This window comes from Patagioenas fasciata, chromosome 3 (assembly GCF_037038585.1).
Source record: "Patagioenas fasciata isolate bPatFas1 chromosome 3, bPatFas1.hap1, whole genome shotgun sequence".
Taxonomy (NCBI): Eukaryota; Metazoa; Chordata; class Aves; order Columbiformes; family Columbidae; genus Patagioenas; species Patagioenas fasciata.
In genome coordinates, this window is record NC_092522.1 from 117,966,915 (window position 1) to 117,979,654 (window position 12,740).

The window sequence follows — 12,740 nt, forward strand, 5'->3', positions numbered from 1 at the left end:
GGCAGGGGGTGGAACTATTAACAGATGATCTTTAAGGTCCCTTCCCACCCAAATAATTCTGAAATTCCTGCTTGTTCCTTGCCTGCTTTTATCTCCTTGGCCAGGAAGCTCCGCTGTACGAGCAACAGCTCTTCTCTATGTCTGGGCAATGTTTGGTACGATACGAGTTATAACCTATTGCATTCAGAATAAGAAGAATAATATATTTCCGTTCTAGACCCTAGATTACTAGAAGGCAAAGGTAACGGTATGGTGCCACTGTGTTTGACTCTCTTGCCTTATCCATTTTGGATGCAGCTTCAAATGAAAATGGAAATGAGCAACTACTGTGACCAAGACATTAATTTTTCACTCCTTCCCTCCCCCCTGGGCACTTAAATTTAGACATAACTCAGACTGCAAGTGTGTGTCTTGTTTTGGCAGGAATGCTACAGAATGGGAAGAAGTTTGATTCCTCCAGAGACAGAAACAAGCCTTTCAGGTTCAAGATTGGCAGGCAAGAAGTCATTAAAGGGTTTGAAGAAGGTGTTACACAGGTACGTAGAAATGATTCTGGCTGAACTTCCCAGCCAGCTGAAGGGTGTGAGAGCACAGCAGTGTCAGTGCAATGGGGACAAGACCAAGGGGAAATCCCAGTGTAGCATACGGAGTGGTTTTTGGGAAGTATGGTCCATTTGGACACAGCATTTCTTGTAGTTCTCCTCTGTCCATCCAAGGATACCCCCATAAGCCCCATCCCTTTCCCATGGGCAGCTCCACAGAGAGACAACAGTGGCCTCTGAAATGTTCCAGGTGCCCGTGTTTTATTGTTTTATGGAGTGGCCTCTATCCAGCTGCTCTGTAAAAGTCCGAGCTGCCATTTTTGATGACATCCATGACCAAGCTGCAGATTTTGACCCTTACTGAATGAGATACCAAACTGCACTGTTAAATTTTTATGACTTCAGGCTCCCAACTACAAAAGTTAACACTCACTGACTACCCCTACACTAAGGAAAAAGGAACTCTCCTCCCTTAATTACAGTTTCAGTGCCAACACAGTAAAACCCTAAAAGAGCTACACAGTGCAATTCATTGCCAACTCTTGCATTTTGTCGGCCACTACGTGAGGAGTGTGGTCAGGCTGCAAATTGTGAATGTGATCAGGGTGCAAATTTCTCATGACTCCCCGCTTCAGGGTCCTAGAATTCAGTGTAGAAGGAAACTGCTCAAATATTGTTATAAAAACAACTATAATAGGAGCAACTTCTTGTGCTTAAATAGAGCAAAGAATGCAGAATGAGAAACAATCCACTGAGGTGTGATGCAACCAGGCTTTTCCAGACAGAGGAGAAGATGGTTTCCAGACCTATGGAGAAAGCAATTTAAGCATTAAGGGAATGCTTCTCTCCAGACAGAGGAGAAGTCTGTTTGAGGATCCCTAGACCATGAAAAATACTCACCTTCCTCTCAAGGATTTGAGCTGAACTTTTTGTTATTTGCTTTACAGTAAGGCCTAAGAGGAGCTCAGGACCCTGGTGTGCTGTAGGTACCAGAAGCCAGAGCAGATATAGCGGTGATAACAAGCGCTGGGTGAATCAGTTTATCTCTTCCTTCACCACTCTCGCTCCCTGACTCCTGTCCCTTAATTAATAAGTGGCCGAAAGCCACGCCAGTAATTGGGGTGGCAGCATGCTGCCCTTGTGCTCCTTCTTGTGCATCAAGGTCTGAATGCAGTCTTGTGGCTGCCTCCTCCCACCCCAGGGTTTTGAGAGGTTTGGGGACTGCGATTGACACAAAGCACTTGGAAAAGGGCGGTTCACTGTGTCTAACATGCAGATTTTTCAAACCTTTGTTTAATGACTGTCAGATGTCAGCAGTGTCTGCATTTCTCTGCTCAACTTCTGGCAGTTCAAGGTCGCCCCAAGCCTGAAACCCAGGTGTGATTTACCCGCTTTCTGGCTTGCAGGGGCCTGGCAGAGCAGCAGACGGTCTGCAGGGACCAGGGGAGCTCATCTGCTCTTATACCCTCAGTCCCACAATATGAATACTCCCAGAATGTGGAAAAGTTCATAGTCACGTTTTTCTCCTACCTAAAGCGATCAAAGCTTTAGCATATCATATAGGACCCGAAAAAAAATTCAACAGGAGATTGCATAATCTGTAGTCTAAGTGATGTACGTGATCTTGGGAGAGAGACCTGAGTTATTCCAATTAATAAAATCACTGCTTCAAATCAGGGATTGTTTCTAAACCAATGAATACTCAATCATGGTGCATGAATAGCAGTTTGAGAGGTCTCCACCCCAAAATACTCTGCTGGAAGAGCGGGGATTTGAATCTCGGTATCCCAAGTCTCAACGAGCACTGTACTGTTACCTCTGGAGTAAGAGAAATCAGCATTTCTGTCCGTCCCAGGGGCAAGGGCTCTCTGCTGGAATAAGCAGCGCCTGAGGTGAGATGTCTGCCCTCAGACTTGGGCTGAGTTTAGGGCAATAAGGAAGGAAGGAACTCACACCTCCTGCAGCTGCCTCTGACGTAGGCAGGATGGGCCAAACTACGCATTAAAAAGCCTTTGTGTGACTCCCAAACTGGCTCTGGCAATTGAATATCTGCTGTGAGGAGTCAGGAGACCTACGTCTGAGCTGCTTGTGGCAGCTTCGGCTTTCTTTAAGAGCTGAAAGATTACCCTGATGGTCCTAACTTTCCACGATTTTGTAAATCTGTGATTTATTCTTAGTTTTCCTCCTAATAATGGTTGGTTTGTTTGTTTTCTCTCTTCTGTTTTCCTTTCTCCAAACCCCAGATGAGCTTAGGACAGAGAGCAAAGTTGACCTGCACACCTGAGATGGCCTATGGAGCCACGGGCCACCCTGGCGTCATCCCTCCCAACGCTACTCTCCTCTTCGACGTGGAGCTTCTCAGGTTAGAGTGAATCTTCTCCAGGGAGTTGGCTGGAAACATCTGTTAATAACCATCCGTTCATTCTCGCTTTGCCAGCAGCGGGGGGGATCTTCACTGGGATCCCAACCTTCCCCGCTGGAGCTGTGCTATCAGTCGCGCCTGCCGTTCGGTTTCTTACGCCTTCCTTCTCTTTTTTAACTTCGTGGTGTCCGTATTTAGAAGCTTTTGCTTTGGGGAAAAATGTGTACCGTTGTAACATTTTCAAGTTGTACATTTTATTTAATTTGCATGTAAGAAGAATTCACGGTGATGATTGAAAATATATATAAATATAAATATATATATATTCCTTATTGAAAAACCACTGCCTTACTGTACACTTAAACCAAGAAAAAAATATAAATCACAAAAGGTGCTCAAAAACAATCCAATGTACGCTTTGTACATGAAGGGGCATTAGCCAAACCGAGTTACCTGCGCTGCCACTTTTCTCAACTTGTACGTTTTGCTTGCTGCTGTTTTAAAAAATACTGTCTCATTTAAGAATTAAAAGTATATCTATAAACCAATAAAATCTTGATACTTTACAGTTTCTGTTTCCTGTTTTTCTGCTTTCCTCTAGCCACTGGAATTCTTTTTGGTGTAGAAGAAGTTCTTCAAACAATCATCAGCCCATTGGCTTGTGACTTATTTCTCTTCTATATGAAATGCACATAATTCCATGTGCTGCTTCTGTTGTAGCTGCAGAGCGGAAGATCTCGGAGGGACCAGAGGTAGCAGGGACGTGCAGGTGAGGGCTGCTGGGACAGAGAGGGTTCCCATGGCCCCTCTGGCCAAAATTTGGCTGCTGAAGGGATGGAAAACGATGCTTTTCAAAGACATGCAGTGCTGGGCCATTGCTACACATTTACAACGTAAAACCAGTGTAAAAATTTCTGCTCGAGCTGAGAGAGGCCAGAGGAGAGCAGAATTCTGTGCATCCGCCTCACAAAACAAATCTGAACCATGGCGTGGTGTGGACACTAAACACAACTTTGTTTTTTTCAGGCTGCGTTTTCTGATGCTGTTCACACAGCCACAAACTTTCTGTGCTGGGCTCTTGGCATTTGAGCCTGAGCAACATTTATTTCATTTGATAGCCGTATGTATTCACAAAGTGCTGGAGATGGGAAGATGCACAGACTGGCATTCATCTGGTTTTAGGAGCAGGACCCGAGTGGAGAAGCTGCCTCTGTGCTGCTATTTTCTTTACCTAATTTGATTTCTCACATTTTGGCTTGCTTTTCCCCTTTGCTGTAGGACCAAAAAAAAAAGGCATTGTTGGATTGTGATTTAATTTTTATTTAATTTGACTATGAACTATTTGCATAGTTTTTAACTAATGAATTATTTGACGGAAGGATTTCAAGCAGTCGGTGAATTATTTCCTTGTGTGAGGCTGTGTAAGGAGCCAGATCACAAAGCTGCTGGAGATGAGACACAAAAGGAGCACAGAACAGCAAGACTGGCAGTGTGGCCAGTGACTGCGACTCGTGCTCTTTCTCTAGATGTTCATTTCACCCACAAAGCTGCATTTGAGCTTGTTAATTAATAAGCCTATAAACCCGTCTCTCACAGATGGTTATTCACTGTGGGTTGGTGGAGGGAATTTCTTCTTGTCTCCCTCTCTGTAAAGAAACAAAATGCCTTTCAAGATCCTTTTCTTTGGTGGAAATGTAGGATCACTGCAGCAGCGAGGTTACACATCCACATTTCACTAATAGTTCTTTTATTTAGGGTAGGCTAATTTTCTGTTAATAAATAGGGTATACTAGGGTATGATGCCCAGTAGCTCTCCCAGATTCTTTTTCAAGGTCGCAGTCTCCGTTGCCACTGCCCTGGCCTCTGTTGCTGGGGTTGATTTTAGCGCTGGGCTGCAGATCACAGGTTGTGTTGCAGCAGTCGCAGGTGTGAGCTCTTGTAGGTGTCTTTAACCAATGTAACATGGCCCTGCCACCCCTGTCAGACACAGGTCGATGCAGCACATCAGTCTAAAGCTGCTCCTACCGATGGCCCCATTTAAGTTAGTTGGTCATTAAAAAAAAAAAAAAGAGAAAAAATAATAAACAACAGAGGCTCTGGTATGGGACTTTTTCTGAATGTGTCCGAAGTGAGCAGCAGTGCCAAGGATTGGCTCAGCATACCCGGAACGGCCTCAGGCTGCACCAGGGAAGGTTCAGATCGGATATGAGGAAAAATTTATCAATGGAAAAGGCCGTGAAGCATTGGAACAGGCTGCCCAGGGAAGCGCTGGAGTCACCATCCCTGGAGGGGTTTAAAAGGTACACAGATGACGTTCTTAGGGACATGGTTTAGTGCCAGAGTTTGGTTATGGTTGAACTCGATGATCTTGAGGGTCTCTTCCAACCAAAATGATTCTGTGGTTCTATGGTTCTGTGGTCACCTCCTGGTCCTGCTGTTGGGGAGCTGCTGCTACATCTACAGCGATAGGTGGGGCATCGCTCTGCCCTTCGCTTGGTCTCTTACCATGAAAAACACGTTCCTGCTGGGCTTTATGAACTAATCACATTCCGTCTTATCGTCTCTATCTGCAGAGCTGCCGTGCACTTTCCTTTTGCCCTCAGCAGTACAGCCCAGCCATTACCGAGTCTGTAAAATCCTTATTACAGCTGGCTGATGAAGCTCTCTCCCTCATCACCCTTTCTCTGCAGAGACCTTTGTTGGAAGCAGAGATTATTACATTTTTCATGCCAATTTCATTAAAAAAAAATCTGAAAGGAAAACTAATTGTGCTTTGTGATACTTAGGGAAATTAAGTCTTCAAGGAAATGTAATCTTCAGCTCTTTATTTGACTGCAAATGCGTTAATTTATTTAATTGTATCATCGATCAACACAGTACATATAATTATTACCACTATATAATGGATTGGAAAAAATTTACTGTCATTGCCTGTGTAATCAGATATGCTCTTGTTACTAATTTCTAAACAGCATCGATGGAAAAAAATGACCTTCCAGGCTTAATTTCATGCCCTACTTCCTGAAAAATTAAGTGGGAAGTGAGCACACACAAAAACCAGCACAGGTGCAGAGTACGAGGCTGGTAACATCTGCCTTATTTGCTGCCCCCTCTGCCATTCATATAACTGAACTCATTTCCCTGTCCTTTGATATTACATTTCAAACAAAATCTTGAGCAGACCTCATCAAAACAATCCTCCGGGCATTCGATTTCCATTCCCTCTGTCTTGCAGGTACAAATTATTACTTCATTTTACATGTGCAGGGACATTGAAAGCCCTGAACAGGCACTAGAAGAGAAAGTATGAAATGGAATATTTAATGAAAGGCAGCAGCTGAGCTCTCTGAGAAATCAAAAGCTGCTGATCTGGAGGATCCATTGAAGGAATTTTTATTAATCTTATTACCCTAAAGAATTGCTTTTTATATATGTTTTTCAAACAGCATCAAAACAGGCGCTGCAGTGCGGGCACCGTGCTCTCTCCTATTGACAGAAGCGATGCGGTATTTGTGTGTGATTTTAAACAAGGCTGGCAGCATCTTCCACCATTACCAGCACTTTGATAGTTTAATTAACAGCATTTATTATTATTTATTTGAAGTATAAATCCAGCATGCTAACAAGCACCAACAGTTCCTTTTACAGTGAGGGGCCTTCTATACAATGCGCAGCAAGTGGTGTAAATGGTCCCAGTTATCCTTGTGTTTTGCACATGTATGCATATATATGGCATATATAAAAAATATATATATATGTAAATATATGTATATATATATATATATAGGGGGTTTGTAACCTTTAAAAAGCAATGGAAGCAAGCCCTCCAACAGGATTTAATTAATTTACACATTTTTAAGACAAGATGGTTTTCACCTGGGAAACCTGGGTTTGTGTTAATCCGACAGGCAAGACCCAAACCCCAACGTTTGGTTCCTCACGCAGGAACAACAGCAGCAAATCACGAAAGCTTTGCTTGACTTCCTTTCCAACAGGACAGGTTACATACACAAGTAGCAGAGCATAAAGCAAGCCTTGATTTAAAAAACAACAAGGCAGAACTATATATAAACATTTATTTTTTTACTAAATGGACATAAGAACAGCATAATTCTTGAAGTGACAGATTTCAATGAAAATCTAAGGATAAGAAAATGGAAATATTCAAACACACCGAGGAGAAAATACTCACACTACAGGTACCTAAAATTACCACCATCTCATTTTGCACCATTAGAACAAGACTATTTTCACTGCAGCTTAGCAGTTTTGTCTCAATCACTGGGAACAAGGTGTTTCGACTGAAGTAACTCAAGCAGTTGGATTCTTTTAAAAGGCCATTGATATTCTACAGTTTGTAAAACAAACTTCTTTATATACATGGATTTGGGCTTGTTTTGTTTCTAGTGAGAAGTAGCCTAACGATCACATAATGGAATCAGGCTCCTTGAAACACTGCTTGAGGGAGAAAGGCGCAATAATTTGTGTACAATATGTACAGGTGTGATGAAGTATCAAACCATACTTTTTTAAGAAAGCACAAAAAACCCTGTGGCAGGGAGACGAGTTGCAATACTCCATTTTCTGAAAGTATCGAGTGAGATCCGGCTTCACGTAGGTGGTTCATGCAGAGCTCTTGGCATTAACCGGCTGCAACGCCTGGAATCTGCCCCAGAGACTGGGCAGAACTTCAGGGGTGTGAGACACTCAGTGGGCTGCGTCCTGTTGTGACTGGTCCTGATGGAAACAGGACTGTGGTTGTGCAGCGTTGACCAGGTCACCCTTACAACACGAAGAAGCCATATCCATTTAGGGGGATTTAATCTTAAAGCAGATCTTCTGATGTTTTACATGTATTTAAATCTAATGTGAAGATCTAAAGAATCAAATTACAGCTCATCGAATAAAAAGACGTTACACTTCGTTGGGTATTGCTATGTTTAGTTCAAGAACTCAAGGGCAGGGCTTGCAAACAGTTTTCCAAAAAGATCAGTTTATTTCGGTGGGTCTGTATTAATTCCATATTTTTCCTTGAGAAGCTTAAGCTGTTCCTCTTTCTTCTTTGTGTCCATCTTTTGGAATGCCTGTAATTAGGAAAAGAAAACATGTGAGAAGATAAAAAACAAATCTCACGACACATTATTTCCCCGAAACTGCAACCAGCATCACTACGAACTACATCAACACACCACACAAACAGCATTGCTTCCTTATGGCCCTCGGAGAACATCACAGTTCCCTGGACACCGCCAGCAACAGGCAGAACATCAGGAACCAGAGACTTTCCACCTGTAAACAGCATCTCACATCTTGTTGCAACTGTGCCCTTTTAAGGTCTCCACTGCCTCTTCTCTAAAGTACGCTCGCTAGAAGCAGAGTTTTTCACACCCCTGCTCCAAACGTACGTTTTCTTGGCACACAAATCACCAAGCAAAGATGAAATCCTAAGAATTTATCCAATCCACTCCCTCTACCACTTGGAATTTATTTCTTAAAGATAACCAAGCAACTGGCTTTTCAAACTTTTTTTTTAATCTTAGCTATGTTCACAGGTAACTTAAACGCCCCCAGGTGTACGTACCCTGTTTGCATTATAGTACAAAACGACAAGGTATCTGTTGCACACGTTGAATCCTGACAGGTGATCACAAGCGTTTTTGGCATCAAAAATGTCTTCATAGACCACGTAGGCTGTTCCTCTAGTTTCGGGAGTGTTTCCACTGCAGAGCAAGATCGGTTTTAACATTAAACAAAATAAACAGAACAGTTCTATTAGTCTTTAGCAGTGACTGAGATTAGATTAACTGAAGCACCTTCACAAGAGAACAGTTTGTTATTTTTTTCAGGTATTAAAATACCTCCTGCTTTCCACAACACTCTACTTACAGTTCAGGGTCAGATACGACAGAAAATGTGAAAGAGGCATGTGCTGCATTACGCTCCTCAGTAAGGGAAATTCACCTCTCCACAACAACAATCAGGAGCTGTGGCTGCCAGGGCTTGTCATATTGCTGGAAAGACTTAAGTTTTTATTACAGCAATTAGCTTGTTTTATTTAATAATATGGGGCCAGGCAGTCAGTTAATGGCCGTCTGGATCAGATGTCTCCCTAGGATGGAATATGGCTCTTGGCACATCACAAAGTCAATTGAAGAGGGTCCGAACAGCCCTGCGGGTGCACAACCACTGCAGAGGCACAACCAGCACCCACCACACCATCAGCCCAATTGCCTTTGCCCGAGGGACAGGAGACACGTCTGGGCACATCACGCTAATGAGCCCAGAGAGACTGCAGAGCTCGCAAACCCAGAAGGTCTCAGCTAAAAGATCGTCACGGTGAACTTAATAATCAGAAGTGTCTGTGAGTTGCTTGCTTCTGAGAAGGGAACTCCCGAGGACAAATGATATCCCATGTATCCACACCAGGACGCGTACAAAAATGAAGAGGAGAACAGGATGAAAACTGCAGAACGCACAAAAATCTTTCCAAAGGGAGTTCCATGTGCCAGGATTTCTGTGGAAAACAAGGGGAAGTCCTGGGCCTGAACGACAGTAGGTCCCTTGCCCACATTTGTTTCCTGAAGGTGATTCTATACGTTAACACTCGGTTCTATACACTGAACAATAATTTTTAATCACTATGGCTCTGGAATGAGCACATCTATTTGGGGTAGTTAAGTTTAGTCTGTTTAACTGTTTCTGTATTTACATCCTACATAGTCATAACAACTAAATATCTTGTGGGTTAATTACCTGCCCTGGTCTCAGAGCATGGGGAAATTGAGAGTGATGTAAATGACGAGGGCACATTCTGCCCCAATTCGATCAGCAACCTAGTCAAGAACTCAGAGACACTGCAAGTTATTTTGCCAACATCCAGATAAGAGCAGCACAAAAAAATCCCATATAAAATATAAACTACACTTCCTTTCTATTTGTACACCTATCAAAATGTGACTTACAATTTTTTAAGTATTAAAAACTGAGTGCTATTTCCTCTTCCCCCCCTTCCTAAATATTTTTCAAAAGAGAAAAAAATGCTTTTATATGAATGTCAATACTCCAGCCATCCTTAATACAGTTCTCAAAAGCTCTACCTGAATTCCACCTTCAGCCAACTCTTTCTGCAGAACATAATACAAACCAGACCGAATTATGGTTTAATCCACAGCATTTAGACAACTCAGGATAACAAGGAACACCAGAGCTTTGGTCTTCAGTATTTGAAATAACTAAAGAGAAGAGCCTCAGATTTGCTGCAGACACAGAATCACAGAACAGTTTGGGTTGAAAGGGACCTTCAAAGCTCATCCAGTCCAACCCCTGCCATGAGCAGGGACATCTTCACCCAGATCAGGTTGCTCAGAGCCCTGTTCAGCCTGGCCTGGGATGTCTCCAGGGATGGGGCATCCACCACCTCTCTGGGCAACCTGGGGCACTGTTTCACTGCCCACATCGTAAAAAATTTCTTCCTCATGTCTGGCCTGAATCTCCCCTCCTTTAGTTTAAAACCATCACCCCTTGTCCTATCGCAACAGGCCCTGCTAAAAAGTCTGTCCCCATCTTTCTTATCGGCCACTTTTAAGCACTGAAAGGCCACAATAAGGTCTCCCTGGAGCCTTCTCTTCTTCAGGCTGAAAAACCCCAACTCTCTCAGCCTCTCATCCCAGCAGAGCTGTTCCAGCCTGGGATCATTTCTGTGGCTCCTCTGGCCCCTCTCCAACAGGTCCATGTGTGTCCCGTGCTGAGGGCTCCAGAGCTGGACACAGAACTGCAGGTGAGGTCTCACCAGAGCAGAGCAGAGGGCAGAATCACCTCCCTTACACATAACGTCAGTGCATTTTAAAGCAAAATTACAGTCAGATCACTTTATCCACAGATTACGAGGCTTGGGGACAAGCTATATCTGACATACAGGCAGTTTATGGTATTTGTTCCTGGCTGACAGGTCCAGCAGCAACAGTAATATCTCTATTTTTCCTTTAGTTAAGTATCTAATAATCATTAAGTACAAAATCTGGTTGTATTCAACTTTTGCCTTTCTTATTTTTACTTTTAGTTAAGGTAAAAGGCTAGCTGTATTTAAGAATTACTTAAGAAAGTAAGTCTCATATTTTTACCAAGTGACCTAAGCTCATTCAAATTCAAGCTTTTTCACTTTATCTACTGGCAACGTTACTTTCTAAGAAGTTCACAAATAAGAGAAATATTATCACCTCCATCTTTGGCCCACAGGGATACTGCTAAAGTACATTTAAATCCTTCAGCTGTGAAATCCAGTTGCTATTTACTGCACTAGGAATGCTGACATTAGACAGATAAACTAAAGCACATCAAACCCTTCACTTTTCAAAGAAATATAAACACTTACACTCTGATTTGCCGAATAGGTCCGTATTTCCCAAAAATATCATACATTTCCTCCGCTGTGATTTTATAGGGCAGGTTCCTAATATACAGGATCCGATTGACTTCTGGAGGGAGCCGAATCTGATGAAGAAACAACAAGCAGCATATTACACCTGGAGCGCTCACTTTAAACCTTACAAGTAGCAGCCTGCTAGATCCTGGGGCTAACGGCACTGAGAGAGTCCGTGTGCTCCACTGGTCCTTATTTTAACCCTCCACAGACACGAATTTCAAAGAATATCCTGAGCTGGAAGGACCCACAAGGATCATGGAGTCCAACTCCTGTCCCTGCACAGGACACCCCCACAGTTCACACCATGTGTCTGAGGACGTTGTCCAGTCTCTTCTTGAACACTGTCAGGCTTGGGGCCGTGACACCTGCCTGGGGAGCCTGTTCCAGTGTCCAGCACCCTCTACGTGAAGAACCTTTTATGTCCAACCCAAACCTCCCCTGGCACATCTTCCTGCCATTCCCTCGGGTTCAGCGAGCCCTGCCCGGAGAGGGAGGCGGAAGGAGCCCAGAGGCGGCGGGAAGGCCCATTCCCTGCCCAGGGCCGCTGGACCTCTCCTCGCCTCACACCCCGCCAGGCTGTCCGGGAGGGCTGGAGAGAGAAAGGAAAGCACTCACATTGGCTCGCTTGGCCGCTTGCATCGCCATGGCGCCGGCAGGAGAGAGGGGACCGCGGCCTGAGAGAGAAACTGGCACAGAACGGGCCTCCGCCGCGAAAAAAAATCACCTCAGCGGGAGCCCCGGATGCTATCCCAGACTGCACCGCGCCGGAAACCCCGCCCCTCAGTCTCTGTGCCCCTGCGCCGACGAGCGGGGGGAGGCACGTGACCTGGGCAGCTACCCCGCCCATTGCCCACCCCTTCTCCCTATGTCCCCGCCCCCGGGCCCGCGCGGCCGCCTCAGGCCAGAGCGCGGGATCGCGGCGTCCCCGGGCCTTGGGGCGCCCCCACTCGGCGTTCCCGGCAGAGAGGATCCCCGCGGTGTGTGCCGGCCTGGCAGCCCCGCAGCCACCGCCTCAGCGCCTCAGGAAGGGGAGGCGGAGCTTCCTGTTAGAGAGCAGTGTAGGGGAAAGGGACCTGGGGGTCCTGGTGGACAGCAGGATGACCATGAGCCAGCACTGGGCCCTCGTGGCCAGGAAGGCCAATGGTACCTGGGGTGGATTAGAAGGGGGGTGGTTAGTAGGGCGAGAGAGGTTCTCCTTTCCCTCTACTCTGCCCTGGTGAGACCACATATTGTGTCTAGTTTTGGGCCCCTCAGTTCCAGAAGGACAGGGAACTGCTGGAGAGAGTCCAGTGCAGGGCAACAAAGATGCTGAAGGGAGTGGAGCATCTCCCTTATGAGGAAAGGCTGAGGGAGCTGGGTCTCTTTAGCTTGGAGAAGAGGAGACTGAGGGGTGACCTCATTAATGTTTATAAAT

The 12,740-nt window shown here is 44.9% G+C and overlaps 2 protein-coding genes across 3 annotated transcripts in view; one reads left to right on the forward strand and one right to left on the reverse strand.

Moving 5' to 3' along the window:
• The window catches only part of FKBP1B (FKBP prolyl isomerase 1B), a 49,143-nt gene extending 45,671 nt beyond the window's left edge, over positions 1–3,472 (forward strand). For both annotated transcript variants that reach the window (XM_065834693.2, XM_071807109.1), the window contains exons 3-4: positions 424–536; positions 2,786–3,472. In XM_065834693.2, the coding sequence (XP_065690765.1) occupies positions 424–536; positions 2,786–2,914 (242 nt within the window). In that variant the 3' untranslated portion in view covers positions 2,915–3,472. The remainder of the gene's footprint in view (positions 1–423; positions 537–2,785) is intronic.
• Positions 3,473–6,966: 3,494 nt separating this feature from the next.
• Positions 6,967–12,103, reverse strand: SF3B6 (splicing factor 3b subunit 6). The gene is made up of 4 exons (XM_065835599.2): positions 11,942–12,103; positions 11,276–11,394; positions 8,486–8,624; positions 6,967–7,988 (listed from the first exon to the last, which is right to left on the reverse strand). Exons 1-4 carry the CDS (start codon positions 11,969–11,971, stop codon positions 7,899–7,901), a joined length of 378 nt encoding a protein of 125 aa, XP_065691671.1. The 5' UTR covers positions 11,972–12,103; the 3' UTR covers positions 6,967–7,898.
• Between the last annotated feature and the right edge of the window lie 637 nt (positions 12,104–12,740).